This window comes from Callithrix jacchus, chromosome 1, assembly GCF_049354715.1.
Source record: "Callithrix jacchus isolate 240 chromosome 1, calJac240_pri, whole genome shotgun sequence".
NCBI lineage: Eukaryota > Metazoa > Chordata > Mammalia > Primates > Cebidae > Callithrix > Callithrix jacchus.
The window spans coordinates 199,431,699-199,455,894 of NC_133502.1; the positions used below are offsets into that span (position 1 = coordinate 199,431,699).

General features: G+C 46.5%; 1 protein-coding gene across 6 annotated transcripts; it reads left to right on the plus strand.

The window, feature by feature from the left end:
* Positions 1-31: 31 nt before the first annotated feature.
* HSCB (HscB mitochondrial iron-sulfur cluster cochaperone) lies at positions 32-13,934 on the plus strand. 6 transcript variants are annotated; one of them, XR_013522088.1, is made up of 6 exons: positions 32-295; positions 2,529-2,625; positions 3,235-3,329; positions 4,193-4,337; positions 11,587-11,634; positions 13,793-13,934. XR_013522088.1 is itself a non-coding variant. In XM_002743638.7 (6 exons), exons 1-6 carry the CDS (start codon positions 60-62, stop codon positions 13,882-13,884), a joined length of 708 nt encoding a protein of 235 aa, XP_002743684.1. In that variant the 5' UTR covers positions 32-59; the 3' UTR covers positions 13,885-13,934. The 6 variants fall into 6 exon arrangements, 5 of the variants coding, with proteins under 5 accessions (XP_002743684.1, XP_009006812.1, XP_017834289.1 ...); XM_002743638.7 differs by having other exon boundaries at positions 3,235-3,324; XM_017978800.4 differs by lacking the exon at positions 32-295 and adding an exon at positions 466-497 and having other exon boundaries at positions 3,235-3,324.
* The last annotated feature ends 10,262 nt before the right edge of the window (positions 13,935-24,196 follow it).

Consider the following 24,196-nt stretch of genomic DNA (forward strand, 5'->3'; position numbering starts at 1 on the left):
TTGGCCGCTCTCTCTGCTTTTCCCCACTAGTGACCGCGGCTAGATAGGCCGCCGGCAAGATGTGGCGGCGGAGAGCTGGGGCTTTGCTCCGGGTGTGGGGGTTTTGGCCGCCCGGGGTTCCCGGAAGGAGACCGCTAAGCTGCGATCCTGCGTCGCAGGCGGGAGGCAATTCGCCCCTCTGTTGGAATTGCGGCAGCCCAGGGGGCCCGGGGCGGGAGAACGGGTTCTTCTGCCCACAGTGCCGAGCGCTGCAGGCACCTGACCCCACTCGAGACTACTTCAGCCTCATGGACTGGTACGAGCGACGGTTTCGGAAAAACCTGCCGGAGCGAGAGAGACGTCGGGGGCTGGCCTGCGAGAGGGAAGGGCGGATCTGGCTGGCGGAAGAGAAGGCGGAACTAATAGGGGGGCGGAGGTCTGGAGAGCAGGCGTTAGAGAGGTGTCTGGATTTCTCAGGAGGAAATTGAGAGGCGGGGACTGAGGGATGCAGCGTTGAGGTGTGGAGAAGGGAGAGGAACTGGACTGGAGCGGCGGGCATTGAAGTTAGAGAAAATGGGGGGCCGAGGCTACAGTGGAGGGAGATTTGAGGGGCGGTACCGACGAGAAAGGTTAGGAGAAGTCGAGGGGCGGAGTTTGAGGAAAGGGCGCTTGAGGGCCAGGGCCTGGGAGACTGGATGACTTGAATGATAGTGTCTGGAAGGTTTAAAGTTGGGTTGATGTTTTTAAGAAAGGACTGCAGAAGGCCGGGCGCGGTAGCTCGCGCCTGTAATCCCAGCACTTTGGGAGGCTAAGACGGGCGGATCACCTGAGATCAGGAGTTCAAGATCATCCTGGTCAATATGGTGAAACCCGGTCTCTACTAAAAATAGAAAAAAGTAGCTGGGTGTGGTAGTGCGCTCCTGTAATCCCAGCTACTTGCGAGGCTGAGGCAGGAGAATGGTTTGAACCCGGGAGGCAAAGACTGGAGCGAGCTGAGATGGCGCTACTGCGCTCCACCCTGGCAACAGAGTGAGACTCCATCTCAAAAAAAGAAAAAAAGGACTGCAGTAGTGTGGTCCAAGATTGGGGAGTAAAGCATGAAAAGCTTAATATTGTGGGCGAGGCCTAAGGGAAAAGTGAGAATTGGAGGGAGAGGGTCCAATACATGGGGTTTTTTCCCCTGAGGGTGAGGATCTTGGAGAGATGGGGCAGTGTGGACACAGCTGAACTGGTAAGGAAATAGGACAGATTTTGGGAGTAGAAAGTGAAAGGGGTTAGATTAAAGTAAACTGGGAGACAGGGATAAAGGGACCTGAACTGTGGAAAGATAGGGAGATAGGGTGGTATTTAAAAAAAAAAAAAAAAAAAGGCCGGGGGCGGCGGCTCACGCCTGTAATCCTACCACTTTGGGAGGCCGCGGTGGGTGGATCACCTGAGGTCAGGAGTTCAAGACCAGCCTGGCCATCAAGGTGAAACCCCATCTTAATAAAAAAAATTAAAAATAAATAAAAATTATTCAGTAGCACTATTCGAGCACCAAAGGAAGCCTTTTTTCAAGACCATTTGTAGAGGGACCACTGCAATAGGGTCTTGCAGTGGGGGAGAGAGATTGGTCTCAACTCCAAAAACAGCATGCCCAGGAGGGAATTTGTAGCCAAGGAGCAGAGTAAGTGGGATTCTGACTAAACCAACCTAACAGGACTCTTGCTAAAGACAGGCCAGGGTGCTCAGACACTTCCTGGAGGATGGTAGGGGATGAAGAATCTAATCAGAGATCTAGGGTGATAAAATATAAGGATTGAGGATTGTAGCTAAACTGTTAGCAAGGTTCTTTGCCAAAACTGGATTATACAAGAAAGCACACAGCAGGGCCTAGGAGAAGGTTGGAAATCTGACTAAAGTTTGGCCAAGCAAAGAATCTTTGTGTAATTTAGGAATGTCCCTTTCCCTTAACTATGGAATCTGCCCCCACCAGTCACTGAACATGTATTAGCAGCTGCAATAACACTAAGTTCCTCAGCATCCCCATCTTGCTCTCACCTCAAGGTCCTTGCTCTTGGAATTCTACCTGGATGACTCTTTGTTCTGATCTTTGATTACTGATCATCATTCCAATTTCAGCGTAATGCCATGTCTTTGTTCACTACATCTGCTACCCTCTTTGACTCTGTTCTGTATCCCTTCATAGCACCTACTACTTTTTTTTTTTTTTAAGACAGTTTCGCTGTTGTTACCCAGACTGGAGTGCAATGGCACGATCTCGGCTCACCGCAACCTCTGTCTCCTGGGTTCAAGCAATTCTCCTGCCTTAGCCTCCCGAGTAGTTGGAATTACAGGCGCGCACCACCATGCCCAGCTAATTTTTGTATTTTTAGTAGAGACAGGGTTTCACCATGTTGACCAGGATGGTCTCGATCTCTTGACTTCATGACCCACCTGTCTCGGCCTCCCAAAGTGCTGGGATAATAGGCGTGAGCCACGGCTCCCGGCCTGGTAAACAAATCTTTAAATATTTGTCACATAAATTTAATCTCTCAATTTCCTTCCAGCAACTGTTCCTTCAGAGTTGATACTGTGAAGCTCCAGCACAGGTACCAGCAACTGCAGCGTCTTGTCCACCCAGATTTCTTCAGCCAGAGGTCTCAGGTAGCTTATTGGCCAACCCCAATAATCCCCAAATATGTGTGCATACCAGGGGGAAGTGGTCTTGTGACTATGTGTTTATCAGGGACGGAGCTGGAAAATCAGCTGTATCTGCCCATGGCAGTCTGACCCCAGCCTGCCAGACCCAGAGCTCTCATTCACTCACAGCTTTTGTCTGACTTCCCAGATAACTTAAAACCTATAGGCTGAATATAAAGACACCTCATCCCACACCAGCTCTACTTAACCACTTCCTTAGGTGCCTGCCCATCAGCATATCATAACATTTTGTGGGTTGGGCGCAGTGGCTTATGCCTGTAATCCCAGCACTTTGGGAGGCCAAGGCAGGCAGATCACTTGAAGGCGAGAGTTCGAGACTAGCCTGGCCAACATGGTGAAACTCTGTCTCTATTAAAAATATAAAAATCAGCCAAGCACAGTGGCACACACCTGTAGTCCTAGCTACTCAGGAGGCTGAGGCAGGAGGATCACTTGAACATGGGAGGCGGAAGTTGCAGTGAGCTGAGATTGTGCCACTGCACACTCCAGCCTGAATGAAAAAAGACTTTGTGATTTAGATGGTAATAGTACTATCTTCATCTCCACTAACAGACTGAAAAAGACTTCTCGGAGAAGCATTCAACCCTGGTGAACGATGCCTATAAGACACTACTGGCCCCCCTGAGCAGAGGACTGTACCTTGTAAGGTGATTTCCCAACCCTTCTCTGCATGACATCCTGATGCTCATTATAGCATAGGACAGCTGTGTCCCCTTGATTCAGCAGAAGAGTGCTTGAGGTCGGGCATGGTGGCTCATACTTGTAATCCTAGCACTTTAGGAGACTGAAGTGGTCAAATCACTTGAGCCCAGGAATTCAAGAACATTCTGGGCAACACAAGAAGACCTCATCTCTACACAAAAATACAAAAATTAGCTGGGCAAGGTGGCACACATCTGTAGTCCCAGCTCCTCTAGAAGCTGAGGCAGGAGGTTCACTTGAGGCTTAGAGGTCAAGGCTACAGTCAGCTGTGATTGTACCACTGCACCCTCTCGAAACAAAAAAAAGAAGTCCAGGGACCCAATGGTATTTAGCTTCAAAGCACAAATATAATTTTCTCTGAATATTCTCTGTGGATATTACTTGCCTCGACTGCATTTTTAAAATTTTTATTTTCTATCTATTTTTTTATGAATTTCAAGGATTTGATGATGGTAACTTTTAGTTAAGAGTGATTTTCTGGTTTGCTTTTTTTTTCCTCTCAAGAGTATCTTAGACTCTAGAAAATCTTAGAATTGAATAGAATCTTTACAGACATCTAGTTCAACTTCTGAGTGGAGGGATGACTACCCCAAGGTCACGCCAAGTTCACACTGTTTCAGGTAGCATAAGTGGGAATTCTATCCCAACATTCTGTTTCAGTCCAAGCTTTTCACAGGTCTAAGCTCTTTCATTATTGGGACAGTTCCAGTTTTATCTGAGTGGTATTATTTCCTAAGGGATGAGTAGGATTTACATTATTCTGCCCATAATTTCTTCAACTTATTTTTCTTACTTTCTGCCCCAATAGCTAAAACTCCATGGAATAGAGATTCCTGAAAGGACAGATTATGAAATGGACCGGCAATTCCTCATGGAAATAATGGAAATCAATGAAAAACTCGCAGAAGCTGAAAGCGAAGCTGCCATGAAAGAGATTGAATCCATTGTCAGAGGTGAAAGATAAAACAGCCCTGAATATATTTCATTGCTATTATGAACACTTGTCCAAGGATAAGTGAAAAATTAATGTAAAGAGTACATAATGGGCCAAGTGCAGTGGCTCACAGCTATAGTCCCAGCACTTTGGGAGGCTAAAGCGAGTGATCACCTGAGGTCGGGAGTTTGAGACCAGCCTGGCCAACATGGTGAAACCCTGTCTCTACTAAAAATACAAAAATTAGCCAAACGTGGTGGTTAGTAACCTGTTGTCCCAGCTACTCAGGAGGCTGAGGCAGGAGAATTGCTTAAACCCACAAGGCAGAGGTTGCAATGAGCCAGGATCACACCATTGTACTCTAGTCTAGGCAATAGTGCGAGACTCCATCTCAAAAAAAAAAAAATACAAAAACGAGCCAGGCATGGTGGCACATGTCTGTAATCCCAGCTACTTGGGAGGCTAAGGCAGGAGAATCACTTAAACCTGAGAGGTGGAGGTTGCAGTGAGCCGAGATTGGGCCACTGTACTCCAGCCTGGGTGACAGAGCAAGACTCTGTCAAAAAAAAAAAAACAACAATACATAATGGTCATCTTAGTGATTCAGTACGGATTTTGGTTTTTAGTTTGGTTTTACTCAGAGTGAAACCAATTTTGTCTGGAGGTTGAACTTGCAACATCTCTAACACTATGGAAGATAGCCTTAAACCAAGAATGTAATCACATTTTGCAGATTGCAGTGATCTTTTGTACCTGTGATAACACGTAAATATTATTATCTCCAACAAGGAAAATGGGCCTCAGAAGTTAACAGAAATGCCCAAGGTTACACAGCAACTGTACAGCTGGCAAAGATTGAAACTCTGATCGTTTGATCCCATATTGCTTTGTTTTCCACTGGATTCCATAGTTTATCAATCACAGTTCTCAATAGGACCAATAAGATGGATGGATGGATGGATGGATGGATGGAGGGACAACAGACAGACAGATGTTTGTTTATTTTAAGGAATTGGCTCACATAATTGTGGGGGCTGGCACATCTAAAATCTATAGAGTAGGGCTGGGCATGGTGGCTCATGCCTGTAATCCCAGCACTTTGGAAGGTCGAGGAAGGCAGATCACTTGAATCCAGAAGTTCAAGACCAGCCTGGGCAACATGGCGAAACCCCATCTCTTAAAAAAAAATACTAAAGTTTCAGCCAAGGGCTGGGCACGGTGGCTCACACCTGTAATCCCAGCACTTTGGGAGGCTGAGGCGGGCGGATCATGAGGTCAAGAGATCGAGACCATCCTGGCCATGCTGAAACCCTATCTCTACTAAAAATACAAAACTTAGCCAGGCATGGTGGCACACACCTGTGGTCCCAGCTACTCAGGAGGCTGAGGCAGAAGAATCGCTTGAACCCAGGAGGCAGAGGCTACAGTGTGCCAAGATTGTGCCACTGCACTCCAGCCTAGCAACAGAGCAAGACTCCATCTCAAAAAAAAAAAAAACTTTAGCCAAGCATGGTGGTGCACACCTGTGGTCCCAGCTATTCAGGAAGCTGAAGTGGGAGAATCACCTCAACCTGGGAGGCAGAGGTTACAGTGAGCTGAGATCACACCACTGCACTGCAGCCTGAGTGACCCTGTCACACACAAAAAAATTATAGGATAGACAAGCAGGCTGAAAGTCTAGGCAGGATTTATGTGTTAGGGTCTTGTTACAGAACTCCTTTCTAGAAAACCTGTTTTTGCATTTAATGCCTCTGCTTGATTGGATGAGGCCTCCCCCCACATTGTGCAGAGTAACATCCATTATTTAAAGTCAATTGATTGTAAATGTTAATCACATCTACAAATACCTCTACAAGATCATCTAAACTAGTTGGTTTTTGTTTTCTTGAGACATGGTCTCACTGTGTCACCCAGGCTGGAGTGCAGTGGTATAGTCACCCCTCACAGCAGCCTCAAACCATGAGCTCAGGCGATCCTCCCACCTTAGCCTCTTGGGTAGCTGAGACTATAGGCATGCATCACCATGCCTGGGTAATTTTTTGTGTCTTTTATGGAGATGGGGTTTTGCCATGTTGCCGAGGCTGGCTTCGTACTCCTGGGTTCAAAGTGATCCACCTTCCTCAGTTTCCCAAAGTGCTGGGATTACAGGCATGACTCGGTGCTCCTGGCATAGATTCATGTTTGATCAAACAATGGGGCACCATAGCCTAGCCAAGTTGACACAGAAAATTAACCATTCCACATAGAAGAGACTCCAAGGTTCTCTGTTAGACTATGTACTTTCACAAATATTTGTAGTGTGCCTACTACAAATAATCAGTCACTGGTGCATGACACTAAGGATACAGCAGGGAACAAGAAAGACTGTGCCTTGGAGTTTATATATGTCAACAGTGCCCAAAATGGAACTCCTGAGTATCTTCCCCTCCCCACCTTTCCCCTAAAAATTCGGTTCCTCTTAGGCGTAGTGGCTCATGCCTATAATCCCAGCACTCTGGGAGTCCGAGATGTGCAGATCATGAGGTCAGGAGATCAAGACCATCCTAGGTAATACACTGAAACCCCCTCTGTGCTAAAAACAGAAAAAGCTAGGCATGGTGGCACGCACCTGTAGTCCCAGCTACTCTAGAGGCCAAGGCAGGAGAATTGCTGAACCTGGGAGGTAGAGGTTGCAGTGAGCGGAGATCATACCACTGCACTCCATCCTGGGCAACAGAGTGACATTCCATCTAAAAAAGAAAAACATCGGCCGGGCGCAGTGGCTCAAGCCTGTAATCCCAGCACTTTGGGAGGCCGAGGTGGGTGGATCACGAAGTCAAGAGATCGAGACCATCCTGGTCAACATGGTGAAACCCCGTCTCTACAAATACAAAAAATTAGCTGGGCATGGTGGCGCATGCCTGTAATCCCAGCTACTCAGGAGGCTGAGGCAGGAGAATTGCCTGAACCCAGGAGGCAGAGGTTGTAGTGAGCCGAGATCGCACCATTGCACTCCAGCCTGGGTAACAAGAGCAAAACTCTGTCTCAAAAAAAAAAAAAGAAAAGAAAAAAATCAGGCCGGGCTCAGTGGCTCACGCCTATAATCCCAGCACTTTGGGAGGCTGAGGTGGGCGGATCACCTGAGGGTCAGGAGTTTAAGACCAGCCTGGCCAAAACGGTGAGACCTCATGTCTATAAAAGAAAACTCTAGGCCGGGCGCGGTGGCTCACACCTGTAATCCCAGCACTTTGGGAGGCCGAGGCGGGTGGATCACGAGGTCAAGAGATTGAGACCATCCTGGTCAACATGTTGAAACCCCGTCTCTACTAAAAATACAAAAAATTAGCTGGGCATGGTGGCACATGCCTGTAATCCCAGCTACTCAGGAGGCTGAGGCAGGAGAATTGCCTGATCCCAGGAGGCAGAGGTTTCAGTGAGCCGAGATCGTGCCATTGCACTCCAGCCTGGGTAACAAGAGCTAAACTCAGTCTCAAAATAAAATAATAAAATAAAAACCTATTCCTTTTCCAGTGTTCCCTAAGAGAATGACACCAGTTGCACAAGTGTAAATTTTGAGGAGGCCTTAACAACCTTATTCTTCCTTACACCCATAGTCAATCTATTAGGTCTGAAAGAGCTGACTTAAAATTGTCTCAAACTCGTACACCCATCTCTATTTTCACTGTCACCAGCCTTTTCCAAGCTACCATTCACTGTCCCCTGGACAGTTGGAGTAGCTTTGTACTGGTCTGTCTGTACTTCAGGCCCCATCTAACAAATCTCTACACTGTCACTGGAATCTTTTTGAAACCCAAATCTTTTTTTTTTATTGAGACAGAGTCTCACTCTTGTTGCCCAAGCTAGAGAACAGTGGAGAGATCTCAGCTGACTGCAACTTCCACCTCCCAGTTTCAGGCTATTCTCCTGCCTCAGCCTCCCAAGTAGCTGAGACTACAGGTGTGTTTCACCATGCTCGGCTAATTTTTGTATTTTTTTGGTAGAGACAGGGTTTCACCGTTTCCCAGGCTGGTCTCAAACTCCTGACCTCAGGTGATCCATCCATCTCAGCCTCCCAAAGTGCTGGGATTACAGGTATGAGCCACCAAAACCCAACTCTAATCGCTACTCTTGTTCTTGTTTTTGTTTTTGTATTTGAGGCGGAGTCTCACTCTGCCACCCAGGCTGGAGTGCAATGGCATGATCTCAGCTCACAGCAACCTCCACCTACCAGGTTAAAGCAATTCTACCTCAGCCTCCCAAGCAGCTGGGACTATAGGCACACGCCACAATGCCTGGCTATTTTTTGTATTTTAGTGGAGATGGGGTTTCACTGTGTTGCCCAGGCTGTTCTCCAACACCTAAGCTCAGGTAATCTGCCCACCTTGGCCTCCCAAAGTACTAAGATTACAGACATGAGCCACCATGCCCAGCCTACTCTTGTCCTTGTTTAGATTGGCCAGGTATGGTGGCTTACACCTGTAATCCCAGCACTTTGGCAGGCTGAAGTGGGAGGATTACCTGAGCCCAGGAGTTCAAGACAAGACTAGCCTAGTCCACATAGCAAGACCCCATCTCAATAAAAAATTTAGAAATTAGCCAGATGTGGTAGCATATCCCTGTAGTCCCAGCTACTTGGGAGGCTGAGGCAAGAGGATCGCTTGAGCCCAGGAGGTGGAGACTGCAGTGAACCGTGTTTGCCTTCCTGCCCTCCAGCTTCAGCAACAGAGCAAAACTCCATCTCAAAAAAAGAAAAAACTTTTTTTTTAAGATGGGGTTTCACCATGTTGGTCAGGCTGGTCTTGAACTCCCGATCTCAGGTGATCCGCCCGTCTTGGCCTCCAAAGTGCTTGGATTACAGGTGTGAGCCACCACGCCCGGCCAAAAAAGAAAAAACTTTAAGTGGCTTCTCACTACTCTAAAACTCTGTAGCCTTTCAGGGCCCTACATGGCCTGACCTCTGCTTCTCTTCATTTTGCCCTCTCCACTCCAGCCACACTGACCACTTCCCATTCCTCATCTGCACTAGGTACCCTCCTACCCTAGGGCTTGCAGCTTCTGCCTGAAACCCTCCTCTCCTCTACCCCATTTAAGTAAACACCTCCTTCATCAGATCTGCAGGCAATCATCACTTCCTCAGAGAAGCCTTTTTTAACCATTAGTAGTGGCTATCTCTTTTTTTTTTTTTTTTTTTTTTTTTCCCTGAGACAGCGTCTTGCTCTGTCACCAGGTGCCAGGCTGGAGTGCAGTGGCATGATCTCAACTCACTACAACCTCCCCCCTCCCAGGTTCAAGCAATTCTCCTGCCTCAGCCTCCCGAGTAGCTGGAACTACAGGCGTGTGCCACCATGCCCAGCTAATTTTTGTATTTTTAATAGAGACGGGTTTCACCATGTTGGCCAAGATGGTCTTGATCTCTTGACCTCATGATCCACCCGCCTCTGCCTCCCAAAGTGCTGGGATTACAGGCATGAGCCACCATGCCCGGCTGGCTATCTCTTTTGTAGGACTAATCAGTTATAACTTTACTGTTCTATGTGACATTAATTGATCAATATCAGCCTCCCTCATTAGACTGGAAGTTCTGCAGAAGGAGAAATCATGTCCACTTTTTGCTTCCCTCACATCCTCAGCTCACTGAGTACTTAGAGTTTAAAAGGGACTTGGGAAGTATTTACTAAATGAGCAAATAATGAGAAAAGACCTTTAAGCAGTAAAATACAATTTGTGGTGAGGGGACTGTCAGCTGATGATATGTTAGAGCTGGGTGGTAGGGAGAAGAGAAACTCAGAAATTGCAGGCAGAGGGCTCAGCTACACAATTTTAGACAGCAGGGCAACATGAAGGTCTGGAATGAGAACAACATGCTACTGATTTTGTGTGACCTTGAGCAAATGACTTTATTCCTCTGAGCCTCAATTTCCTCATCTGTAAAGGGAGATAATACTAGTACTGATTGTTGTGGGGATTAAATTGAATGAGATAAAGCCTGTAAAACACTTATTCTGGGCCGTGTCTCATGCCTGTAATCCCAGCACTTTGGGAGGCCTCGATGGGTGGATCACCTGAGGTCAGGAGTTCAAAACCATCCTGACCAACATGGCGAAACCCCATCTCTACTAAAAATACAAAATTAGCCGGGCATGCCTGTAATCCCAGCAACTCCAGAGGGTGAGGCAGGAGAACTGTTTGAACCCGGGAGGCAGAGGTTGCAGTGAGCTGAGATCGTGCCATTGCACTCCAGCCTTGGCAGCGAGAGTGAAACTCCATCTCAAAAAAATGTATATACAAAAATAAAAATAAAAAAAATACAAAAACTTCCCACTGTTTCACTTGACCTTAAAAAAAAAAATACAAAAAACAGTTATTCTAGCCCTATAGTAAACATTTGACTTTGAGCAATTCACTAACCTTAATTGAGATTAATTCCTAAATTTTTTTCTGTAAGGTACCTGCTATAGTCCAGGTAAAACAAATGTTCAAGGACACAGAGCTAGTTAATTTTAGGGTCAGGGCTTGAGAACCTCCAGGTTCCTAGTCCGTTGTTCTTTTGTGGACACCACATTGCTACCTGAGAGGCAAGTTTCAAACCCTGGACCAGGAGTCAAGTGAATTGGATTCTGTTCCCAGCTGTTCCATTAATTTCCCCAATACCTGTAATTGCCTACCTTGGGGATATAGTATATGTGACAGTGCTTTGAAAGAAGACACTATATAAATGACTCGTACTATTTATGTCTGGAAAATGCAATTATTGGAAAATTCCTCATTTTCTAACAAGGAAATGAGAAATATGAGATAGCTGCTTCTTTATTTTGTTTGGCATCTTCTCTCTTATGACACAACATAATGTAAATGTTTTCATTTTCCTGAAAGGCTACACAGTTTGCAAGTGGTTGCCGGAATCACTTTGTTGTGCTTTACTCATAGGTGTTCCCGGCATGTTAATTTTCCCCTTGCTGAAATCTTGAAGACTCAGACTGTTTTGTGGAGATAATCAAAGCATATCCTTGTCCTTTTTTTATTTAATGATTCTATAGCCATTTTATAAGCCTTGGTGATTACTCCTCAGACCTTTCGTAGGTAGAAAAACATTGTTAGTAGGGTCAACCAAAGTTGTGCTAAACAGCAGCTGCTGTCATGGTACATAGATTGACGAAGTTTATGAAGGCTTACTCTTGAATCCAAACTTCCTTCTTTGTTGTGTTCAAACCAGCAAGATTACAAAATATTGTCTTCATATTATGAGTCTGTTTCTGTGGGAAAATTAAGAGATTGGTTTTTTCTTTCAGCAAAACAGAAAGAACTTACTGACAATGTGAGCAGTGCTTTTGAACAAGGTACTGTCTTCTTTTCTTGACTTTGTTAAATAAGGAAAGAAATTTCAAGCATTGAGGCATAGCCATTCTTTCGATAACTAGCTATTATATGTCCTCCTATGATAGGTATATGGGGAGATATGAAATACTTATGAATCTACATTTCTGCCTTTAAGGAATGCCTTTAAGAATTTACATTTCTTGGCCAGGCGCGGTGGCTCAAGCCTGTAATCCCAGCACTTTGGGAGACTGAGGCAGGTGGATCACGAGGTCAAGAGATCGAGACCATCCTGGTCAACATGGTGAAACCCTGTCTCTACTAAAAATACAAAAAATTAGCTGGGCATGGTGGCGCATGCCTGTAATCCCAGCTACTCAGGAGGCTGAGGCAGGAGAATTGCTTGAACCCAGCAGGCGGAGGTTGCAGTGAGCCGAGATCGCGCCATTGCACTCCAGCCTGGGTAACAAGAGCAAAACTCCGTCTCAAAAAAAAAAAAAAAAAGAATCTATATTTCTTTTAGTATTAACTTATACAATTTAAATAAAAAGAAAAATAAATAAATAAAAAGAATCTACATTTCTGCCTTGCTAGAGAAACAAACTATCAAAAAAATGATCCGGGAGCAGTGACTCACGCCTGTAATCCCAGCACTTTGGGAGGCTGAGGTACGCAGATGACTTGAGGTCAGGAGTTTGAGACTAGCCAACATATAATCCCAGCTACTCAGGAGGCTGAGGCAGGAGAATCACTTGAACCCATGAGGCAGAGGTTGCGGTGAGCTGAAATCGAACAACTGCACTCCAGTTGGGCAACAGAGTGAGGCTCCGTCTCAAAAAAAAAGACTGGTTGCGATGGCTCACACCTGTAATCCCAGCACTTTGGGAGGCCAAGGTGGGTGGATCATTTGAGGTAAAAAGATGGAGACCATCTGGCCAACATGGTGAAACCCCATCTCTACTAAAAACACAAAAATTAGCTGGGTGTGGTGGCAGGCACAGGAGGCTGAGGCAGAAGAATCGCTTGAACGTGGGAGGCAGAGGTTGCAGTGAGCTGAGATTGGGCCACTGCACTCCAGCCTGGCGACAGAGCAAGACTCTGAAAAAAAAAAAGAAAAAAATTGCTGGTTGGGTATGTTTCTTGGGAAATGTAAGCCCCCTGAAGGCAGCTCTGTTCCTCAGCACCGGCATAGAGGAAGCATCCTCCTCAGTATACCACTACATGTGTTAGGGAGAAACTTTTATTTTTATTTATTTTTATTTTTATTTTATTTTATTTTTGAGACAGAGTTTCACTCGTTACCCAGGCTGGAGTGCAATGGCGCGATCTCAGCTCACCACAACCTCCGCCTTCTGGGTTCAGGCAGTTCTCCTGCCTCAGCCTCCTGAGTAGCTGGGATTACAGGCACGCACCACCGTGTCCAGCTAATTTTTTGTATTTTTAGTAGAGATGGGGTTTCACCATGTTGACCAGGATGGTCTCGATCTCTTGACCTCATGATCCACCTGTCTCAGCCTCCCAAAGTGCTGGGATTACAGGCGTGAGCCACTGCGCCCAGCCCAGGGAAAAAACTTTTAAAACTCAACCTTCCCCCACTTTTTTTTTTTTAAGAGACAGGATCTCACCCTGTCACCCAGCCTGGAGTACAGTGGTGCAGTCATAGCTCACTGCAACCTTGAACTCCTGGGCTCAAGGGATGCTCTCACCTCAGCCTCCCTAGTAGCTGGGACTACAGGCACGTGCCACCATGCCCAGCTAAGTTTTTAATTATTATTATTTGGTAGAGACAGGGTCTTGCTTTGTTGCCCAGGCTGGTCTTCAGTTCCTGAACTCAAGCCATCCTCCTGCATCAGCCTCCTAAAGTGCTGGGATGGCAGGTATGAATGAGCTCCAGCACCTAGCCCCACCACTCATTTATTATTATTCCTTGGGACTGTCCTGAAGAGAATCAACTTCTGTAATTTATGTGAATTCTGTACACATGCTCTTATCCACCCCCCAGCCCTTTTAGTTTATCTCTTCATCTCCTTAACAATCCAGATGTTTTCCCTCTTCATTGCTTAGACTTACTGCAGAATTAATGGGCCCTCCAGACCAGAGTTCCACTTACAGATGGCGTCCCTAGTCGTCAGAGTTGGTTTTATTCTGAAAGCCTGACTTCTGTGTCTCTGTCTTTTTCAGATGACTTTGAAGAAGCCAAGGAAATTTTGACAAAGATGAGGTACTTTTCAAATATAGAAGAAAAGATCAAGTTAAAGAAGATTCCGCTCTAATTGTTAATAGTTCAAAGTTTGAAAAATAAAGTTCTTGTATATTTCTTTTCTGACTTCTGCTAATTGGTAATAGATCAGCTTTAACCATTTATATTGTCTTAATTAAGCCTGTGGTTCAAGCATTAATGGACGACAAAGTTTGTTTGTCCTGTGGGGAGAAACACAGCCTAGACAAGAGCTTGGGTGATCAGTTCTTCATCTGACACTTGATATATGACCCCAGTGTAGGCTAATGGATGAAGAGGTGGAGATGGAGCCAATTTGAGGCCCTACAAAGAGGGGTCCAAAAACTTTTTTCTGGAAAGGCCTGGTAGTGAATATTTTCAGCTTTGTGGACTATATTAGGAGTCCCCAACCTGTTAGGAACTGGGCCTCACAGCAGGAGTTGAGTGGCAGGTGAGCAAGCAACCGAGCATTACCTCCTGAGCCCCGCCTCCTGTCAGATCCGCTGTGCCCTTAGATTCTCATAGGAACATGAACCCTGTTTTGAAATGTGCATGTGAGGGATCTAAGTTGCATGCTCCTTGTGAGAACTAATACCTGATGATCTGAGCTGGAACAGCTTCATCCCAAAAACATCCTCCCCCACCATTCCCATCCATGGAAAAACAGTCTTCCATGAAACCACTCCCTGATGCCAAAAAGGCTGGGGACACTGGAGTATATGGTCTCTGTTGTATCAGGTCTCCATATGCAAGCCTGGAGCCCGAAAGTCTGAAGTCCTGCCTGCCGTGTCTGCTATCTCCCACCCCCTGCCTTCGTTCACCATTGTCCCTGATACCCACCCTTGGGCGGAGCTTCCCCGGATAAGCCCCTCACCCAACCCTGCCATCTTAACTGTTCTTTTTTTTTGAACCGGAGTTTCGCTCTTGTTACGCAGGTTGGAGTGCAGTGGCACTATCTTGGCTCACCGCAACCTCCGCCTCCTGGGTTCAAACAATTCTCCTGCCTCAGCCTCCCAAGTAGCTGGGACTACAGGCTCACGCCACCATGCCCAGCTAACTTTTGTATTTTTAGTAGAGATGGGGTTTCACCGTGTTGACCAGGATGGTCTGATCTCTTGACCTCGTGATCCACCTGCCTCGGCCTCCCAAAGTGCTGGGATTATAGGCGTGAGCCACTGCGCCCGGCAACTGTTCTTATGATAATGTAAATACCTCTCACCCAACACTGCCATCTTAACTGTTATGATAATGTAAATACCTCTCACCCAACACTGCCATCTTAACTGTTATGATAATGTAAATACCTCTCACCCAACACTGCCATCTTAACTGTTATGATAATGTAAATACCTCTCACCTAACCCTGTCATTGTAACTGAACTTGTGGTCATGTATACTCCTTGTCCCTAACCCCCACCACTGTAACTAAACTTACTCTGCAACACCCCTGCCCCCCAAAAAACTACCCAAACCTATAAAACCAACTCCTATCCCACTGCCCTTTGTTAATGCCCTTTTCGGCCCTAGCCCACCTGCACCCAGGTGAATAAACAGCCATGTTGCTCACACAACACCTGTTTGGAAGGTCTCTTCATTCAAAACACACGTTTTTCAACATATAACTGCAATTCTGCCATTGAGACACAAAATCAGCATAGACAACATGAAAACAAATGGACAGGGCTGTGTGACAGTCAAACTTTATCTACAAAACAGGCGATGAGCCAAATTTGGCTGTGACTCTGCCAACCTCTGCCTAAGTTCCACAACTTTCTAATGGCATGACCTTCCTCTCTAAGGTAGGTAGTTCCCTTTGTTACTTTGGCCTTAGGGCATTCTGTGTGGCAACAAGCAAGGCCACCTAAGAGTCTCTTTGGTCTAAATTTCAAACTATAGCAAATATTATCAAGAATTAATCTGGGGCTGGGCGCGGTGGCTCACACCTGTAATCCCAGCACTTTGGGAGGCGGAGGCGAGTGGATCACTTGAGTTCAGGAGTTCGAAACCAGCCTGTCCAACATGGCAAAAACCCATCTCCACTTAAAATACAAAATTAGCTGGTGGTGCATGCCTGTAATCCCAGCTACTCGGGAGGCTGAGGCAGGAGAATCATTTGAACCTGGGAGGCAGAGGTTGTAGTGAGCCAAGATCGTGCCACTGCACTCCAGCCTGGGCAACAAGGGCAAAACTCCATCTCAAAAAATAAAAAAATAAAGAATTAATCTGGTATTAGCACACGAATTTCACTGCAGCACTGTTTACAAAAGCAGACCAGGAACCAACCCAAATGCCCATCGATGATAGACTGGACAGGGAAAATGTGGCACATATACACCATGGAATACTATGCAGCCATCAAAAAGGATGAGTTAGTGTCCTTTGTAGGGACATGGATGAACCTGGGAAGCATCATTCTCAGCAAACTGACGCAAGAACAGATAATCAAACACCAAATATTCTCACTCATAGGTGGGTGTTGAACAATGAGAACACATGGACCCAGGGAGGGGAGCATCACACGTTGGGGTCTGTCGGGGAGAATTAGGGGAGGGACAGCGGGGGGTGGGGAGTTGGGGAGAGATAGCATGGGGAGAAAGTCCAGATATAGGGATGGGGAGGAAGGCAGTAAATCACACTGCCATGTGTGTACCTACGCAGCAATCTTGCATGTTCTTCACATATACCCCAAAACCTAAAATGCAATTAAAAAAAAAAAATCTGGTATTAGGCCAGGCGAAGTTACTCATGCCTGTAATCCCAGCACTTTGGGAGGCTGAGGCCAGTGGATCACCTGAGGTCAGCAATTCGACACCAGCCTGGCCAACATGATGAAACCTCGTCTCTACTAAAAATACAAAAAATTTGGCCAGATATGGTGGTTCACACCAGCACTTTGGAGGCTGAGGTGGGTGCTTGACCTGAGGTCAGGAGTTCAAGACCAGCCTGACCAACATGAAGAAACCCCATCTCTCCTAAAAATACAAAGTTAGCCAGGCGTGGTAGAACATGCCTGTAATACCAGCTAGTTGGGAGGCTGCAACAGCCTTTAACTCTGGAGATAATTGCCTGTTTGTGACATGGTAAAAGCCCCATAAAACTGCATACTTCAACATACCTTGGCTTTCTATTGAAACTGCTCTCTGTAACCCAAATGTGACAGGCAAGCAGTCCAAACCCATGCCATCTTAGCCCCTGCAACTCGTAATAAGTAATTAAGGACTGTAATTTCCACCCTACCCAGACAGTGTATAAACAAATGCTAATCTTGACTTTTGTAAACCACTTGAGTAACAATCAGAATGTCAAAAGTCCCCTGGCCCTCGGAGTATCCGAAGCCCCTCACCCCCATCTTCGCCCAGGAATCCACTGGAATGTCTGGAGCCCCTCATGCTCATCTCCGCCAAGGAGGTGATTTACAGAATCCACTAGCCCTCAGAATATCTGAAGCCCCTTACCCCCACCCCTGCCCCTCACCCTCACTCCTGAGGTGGTTTTGCAGGTATAAAAGGTCTTGACACCCTCCTTTCGGGGCCAGGGGTTGGAGAGACGCAAGATGGAAAGCCGCGAGTCCTCGGTGGCCACTGGCAATAAAGACCCTGCAATTTGGCATACTTTTGTCTTGGTGTTGACTTTCTATGCTCGGGCCAGTACAACAGTTTATAATTAGAAAAAAGCCGGCTGGGCACGGTGGCTCAAGCCTGTAATCCCAGCACTTTGGGAGGCCAAGGCGGGTGGATCACGAGGTCAAGAGATCCAGACCATCCTGGTCAACATGGTGAAACCCCATCTCTACTAAAAATACAAAAAATTAGCTGGACATGGTGGCACGTGCCTATAATTCCAGCTACTCAGGAGGCTGAGGCAGGAGAATTGCCTGAACCCAGGAGGCGGAGGTTGCGGTGAGCCGAGATCGCGCCATTGCACTCCAGCCTGGGTAACAAGAGCGAAACTCCGGCTCAAAAAAAAAAAAAAATACAAAAACTAGCTGGGCATGGTGGTGGACACCTGTAAACCCAGCTACTTGGGAGGCTGAGGCAAGAAAATTGCTTCAACACAGGAGGCAGAGGTTGCAGTGAGCCAAGATGGTGCCACTGCACTCCAGCCTAGATGACAGAGCGAGACTCCATCTCAAAAAAAAAAAAAAAAAAAAAATTCGGGCCGGGCACATTGGCTCATGCCTGTAATCCAAGCACTTTGGAGGCCATGGAGGATCACCTGAGGTCAGGAGTTCAAGACCAGCCTGACCAACATGGTGAAACCCCCTCTTTAAAAAAAGAAAAAAAAAATTCTAAGAAACAACATTTTAACTCTGGAGATAATTGTCTGTTTATAATCAGAAAAAAGTCAGGGGCTCTGAACCAAGGTTTAAATACTACTCCAAGGGCTTAAAACCACAGCTCCTTTGTAGTTTGCTTTTGTTTTGTTTTGCTTTTTTGTTTTTTGGAGACGGAGTCTTGCTCTTGTTGCCCAGGCTTGAGTGCAATCTTGTGATCTCAGCTCACTGCAACCTCTGCCTCCAGAGTTCAAGTGATTCTCCTGCCTCAGCCTCCTGAGTAGCTGTGATTAAAGGCACCCAACACCAGGCCCAGTCAATTTTTTGTATTTTTAGTCGAGACAGGGTTTCACCACGTTGGCCAGGATGGTCTTGAACTACTGACCTCAGGTGATTCACCCACCTCGGCCTCCCAAAGTGCTGGGATTACAGGTGTGTGCCACCGTGCCCAGCCCGAAGTTTCTTATCCTCACCGAAAAACGTATATGTTGTGAATCCTGAACCAGTTATACTCAGTTAATGCTTTAGAATTCACTGATCTTCAAATCAGTGCCTAATGACACTTGGGAACATCAGTACAATCTCCACCCCTTCATGATTTACAAAGAGAACGAATTACTTGTCTGAAAACACCAAGAGTCCTTTAAGTAAATAATTATAATGCAAGCAAATGTCCTCATTAAATTGGGTGCTTCTGCAAAAAAAAAAAAAGAGGAAATGAAAGAGGGTTTGAAATCCTTGTGTAGACAGTCTTTATTCTTTCTTCAGATCAATGATCAGGACCAAAACCATCTGACCACAAAAATAAATCACATCAACATCGCCACATATTTGGAGGAACTTCAAAGAAACTTTCCCTTACCTGTTACCGTCAGCTAGAAAAAAATCCCTGCAGGGCCTCCCAACAAACCATGTCTGATTTGGGGAATATATAAAAAAGACATTATTTCTGAGTCACAGCTTCTGAGGTGAGTGGGATTACTTTTTTTTCTTCCCTCTTCCAAATTCTTTCCTTTCTCATCTAAAGTTTAGCTGGACTTCTAAATCCAGGAACCCTTTCAAGTGTTCTCTAACAAAGCCCTGTGGGATGTGTGCTTCTTCTGGACGACTGAAAAGTTGGCAGCCCAATTTTGATTAAAGTTTCAGACCAACAAGTGAAGCAAATTAAGCACCCCTTCCCCCCCTACACACACACACACACACACACACACACACTTCCCAAAATAGTGTCAGAACAAAGCAGAGGTTTCAACTAATTTGTGACTATATCTTCCCAGAGTTTGGTGTCAGACAGTGCTGCTGTTGTGAACTGAATGATTTTGTCCTCCTAAGTTCATATGTTGCAGTTTTAACCCCCAGAGTGGCTATGTTTGAAGATGGGGCCTCTAAGGAAGTAATTAATGTTCTACAAGCCAGGAAGAGAAACTGAAACTGACCATGCTGGCACCTTGAGCTTGGACTCCAGCTTCCACAACTGTGAGAAAATAAATTGCTGTTATTTAAGCTACCTAACACCTGGGTTTAAGTCCCAGTTCCTCAACTTCTTTTTCATCTGTATGGTTTTTTTTTTCTTTTACTTTTTTTTTCTCCATCCTTACCCCTTCTTTTTCTTTTTCTTTTTTGAGACAGTCTCTCCCTGTTGCCCGGGCTGGAGTGTAGGGTCCAGCCCTACAGGGTCCTTTGAGCCCCTCTCTGCTGGTGTGGAGACGAGAAACTGTAGAAATAAAACACACAAGACACAGAGATAGAGAAAAGAGAGTGTGGGCCCAGGGGTCCACTGACAACCAAATCTCGGAGTCCAGCAGTTGCCCCAAATGCCTGGACACTCTGACTTTTATTGAGTACAAAGCTGGAGTCAGGGTAAGTAGGGCGCGGTGCAAGGCTGGGGGCAGGGTAGGTAAGGTGTGGCATTGGCGGTCTGAGACAGGGTCAAGTACGTGTCATAGGGATGGGGGCCCAGGACTTTCAGGTAGCCGAGATGAGGTAAGGAGCACAATTCGTAGCACTTTTTCCACACTTGTAAAGAAAGAACAAAGATATTAGGATTTGTATTACTTTTACTGATTATCTCTTCTAAGAAAAAACGAACCAGATGCAGAAGCAGAACATGAGAGTGGACAGGGAATGTGACCACTGAAGCACAGGGTCACATAGAGACAACTAAGCCCCCGGATGTCTGGGGGTCTACCTGATAGCGGTCAGGCCTACCACAGGAGCTTAGAGGAGTGGAGTTTTCTCCTACTCTCCCAAGGAAGAAGGCATCTTGGCCATCTTGGATGTCTCCACCATCTTGGACGTCTCCTTCCCTATCTGTCTAAACAGCGGGTGCTTTCCCAGCACTGGCCCTGCTGCACAGCCCAGGCACTCTCTAGCAGCCCTTGCATGGGGTGACAGAGGGCTTAAAGAGTCTTACCTTAGGGTCATTTCTTTCACAATGTCACCCCAGGTTCACATTTCTGACCTGAGAGGCATTAGTAAAAGAATTAGGATCACCTATGAATAACTAGGATCTCCTATGAATAATAACTACTACGGTTATTTTCTACTTCTTCTTTTTTTTTTTTTTTTTTTGAAATGAAGTTTCACTCGTTACCCAGGCTGGAGTGCAATGGCGCGATCTCGGCTCACCGCAACCTCCGCCTCCTGGGTTCAGGCAATTCTCCTGCTTCAGCCTCCCGAGTAGCTGGGATTACAGGCACGCGCCACCATGCCCAACTATTTTTTTTTTTTTTTTTTTTTTGTATTTTTAGTAGAGACGGAGTTTCACCATGTTGACCAGGATGGTCTCGATCTCTTGACCTTGTGATCCACCCGCCTCGGCCTCCCAAAGTGCTGGGATTACAGGCGTGAGCCACCGCGACCGGCTCTACTTCCCTCCCTCCCTCCCTCCCTCCCTCCTTCCTTCCTTCCTTCCTTCCTTCCTTCCTTCCTTCCTTCCTTCCTTCCTTCCTTCTCTCCCTTCCTCCCCTCCTCCTCCTCTTCTTTCTTTCTTTCTTTTTTTTTTTTGAGACGGAGTTTCACTCTTGTTACCCAGGCTGGAGTGCAATGGCGCAATCTCGGCTCACCGCAACCTCCGCCTCCTGGGTTCAGGCAATTCTCCTGCCTCAGCCTCCTGAGTAGCTGGGATTACAGGCACGTGCCACCATGCCCAGCTAATTTTTTGTATTTTTAGTAGAGACGGGGTTTCACCATGTTGACCAGGATGGTCTCGATCTCTTGACCTTGTGATCCACCCACCTCGGCCTCCCAAAGTGCTGGGATTATAGGCATGAGCCACTGCACCCAGCCTCTTCTTCATTATTTATATGGAAATAGACTGAGGCTTCTGGCTCCTGCCTCGACACTTATGGGGCTTCCCCCTACGCTGGAGTGCAATGGCTTTGTCTCAGCTCACTGCAACCTCTGTCTCCCGGGTTCAAGCGATTCTCCTGCCTCAGCCGCACTCCCGAACAGCTGGGATTACAGGCACCCATCACCATGCTGGGCTAATTTTTGCATTTTTAGTAGAGATGGGATTTTACCATGTTGGCCAGGCTGGTCTTGAACTCCTGACCTTGTGATCCACGAGCTTGGCATCCCAAAGTGCTGGGATTACAGGCATGAGCCACTGAGTCTGACCTGAAGCTGTGTTCGTTTTATAACCAGAAAACATTGTTTTGAAAAAAGTTAGGGGTGAACAGTTGAGATTAACCACCAAGGAAAAAGGAGTCATGGAGTGTCTAACTGACCCACCAACCCTTTGAGAGGCGCACTAGAAGTAACCTCAAAGAGACAGGGTTGAACAGTCACTAAAAACAGTGTGTTTGGAGTGGGGGGGGGCCGGGCGCGGTGGCTCACGCCTGTAATCCCAGCACTTTGGGAGGCTGAGGCGGGTGGATCACGAGGTCAAGAGATCGAGACCATCCTGGTCAACATGGTGAAACCCCATCTCTACTAAAAATACAAAAAAATAGCTGGGCATGGTGGCATGTTCCTGTAATTCCAGCTACTCAGGAGGCTGAGGCAAGAGAATTGCCTGAACCCAGGAGGCGGAGGTTGTGGTGAGCCGAGATCGTGCCATTGCACTCCAGCCTGGGTAGCAAGAGTGAAACTCCGTCTCAAAAAAAAAAAAAAAAAAAAAAATACATGTAATCCCAGCCCTTTGGGAGGCGGAGGCAGGTGGATCACTCGAGGTTAAGAGTTCAAGACCAGCTTGGCCAATATGGCAAAACCCTATCTCTACTAAAAATATAAAAATTAGGCCCAGTGCTGTAGCTCATGCTATAATCCCAGAACTTTAAGAGGCTGAGGCAGGTGGATCACTGGAGGTCAGAAGTTCAAGACTAGCCTGGGCAACACGGTGAAACCTGATCTGTACTAAAAAGACAAAAAATTAGCCAGGCATGGTGGCACATGCCTGTAATCCCAGCTAGTGAGAAGGCTGAGGCAGGAGAATCACTTGAACCTGGGAGGCGGAGGTTGCAGTGTGCTGAGATCACACCATTGAACTCTAGCCTGACAACAAGAGCAAAACTCCATCCACCCTCCCCCCAAAAAATACAAAAATTGGCCTGGTGTGGTGGTATGCGCCTGTAATCCCAGCTACTCAGGAGGCTGAGGCAGGAGAATTGCTTCAAGCCAGGAGGCAGAGGTTGCAATGAGCCAAGATGGCACCATGCACTTCAGCTTATGTGACAGTCTCACTCTGTCATAATGGAGTTTATATAGTCTCTACTAAAAAGAAAAAAACCCTGTGAATTAAAGAATGCAAAGATCGCGGCCAGGCGCGGTGGCTCAAGCCCGTAATCCCAGCACTTTGGGAGGCCGAGGCGGGTGGATCACAAGGTCAAGAGATCGAGACCATCCTGGTCAATTTGGTGAAACCCCGTCTCTACTAAAAATGCAAAAAACTAGCTGGGCATGGTGGTGCGTTCCTGTAATCCCAGCTACTCAAGAGGCTGAGGCAGGAGAATTGCCTGAACCCAGGAGGCGGAGGTTGCGGTGAGCTGAGATCGCGCCATTGCACTCCAGCCTGGGTAACAAGAGCGAAACTCCGTCTCAAAAAAAAAAAAAAAAAGAATGAAAAGATTGCCTGTGTTTGCCTCCCCTTCCAGGAGCTCAGGGTTGGGGCCTGCCAAAGGTGTGTCTGTACTCCATCCTGTGCTCACCCTCTCTTCTCTCTCTCTCTCTGGTTCTCTGGCTCTCAATCCCATTCTTTCTCCCTCCTCTCTCCTTCTCTCCTTACCTCTCTCCTTTTCCTTCTTTCATGTGATTAAAAAAAAGAATGAGGCCGGGCACAGTGGCTCATGCCTCTAATCCCAGCACTTTGGGAGGCTGAGGCGGGAGGATCACGAGGTCAAGAGATCAAGACCATCCTGGTCAACAAGGTGAAACCTCGTCTCTACTAAAAATACAAAAATTAGCTGGGCATGGTGGCGCGCGCCGGTAGTCCCAGCTACTGGGGAGGCTGAGGCAGGAGAGTCGCTTGAACCCAGAAGGCGGAGGTTGCAGTGAGCTGAGATCGTGCCATTGCACTCCAGTCTGGGTAACAACAGTGAAACTCCGTCTCAAAAAAAAAAAAAAATGAGAGAATTAATTTAGATAGACATTCAAGAAATATAATTAGGTAGAAAAGCAAGTTTCAGAATAACATAGAGTATGACTCTCTTTTTTTTTTTTTTTTTTTTTTTTTAAAGACAGAGTTTCAGCATGTTGGTCAGGCTGCTCTTGAACTCCCGAACTCAGGTGATCTGCCTGCGTTGGCTTCCAAAGTGCTTGGATTACAGGCGTGAGCCACTATGCCCGGCTGACTCTCTTTTATTTTTATTTTTTAGATGGAATCTCGCTTTTGTTGCCCAGGCTGGAGTGCAGTCGCACGATCTTGGCTCACTGCAAACTTTGCCTCCTAGGTTTAATCAATTCTCCTACCTCTGCTTCTGAGTAGCTGAGATTATAGGCACTGCCACCACACCTGGCTAATTTTTGTATTTTTAGTAGAGACAGGGTTTCACCATATTGACCAGGCTGGTCTCAAACTCCTGATCTCAGGTGATCCACCTGCCTTGGCCTCCCAAAGTGCAGGGATTACAGATGTGAGCCACTGTGCCCAGCCATG

Coding starts and splice junctions, on each gene's coding strand:
- HSCB (XM_002743638.7), top strand. CDS start 60: ATGTGGCGGCGGAGAGCTGGGGCTTTGCTCCGGGTGTGGGGGTTTTGG. Junction 296..2,528: donor TACTTCAGCCTCATGGACTG/GTACGAGCGACG, acceptor ATTTCCTTCCAG/CAACTGTTCCTTCAGAGTTG. Junction 11,635..13,792: donor GAGCAGTGCTTTTGAACAAG/GTACTGTCTTCT, acceptor TGTCTTTTTCAG/ATGACTTTGAAGAAGCCAAG.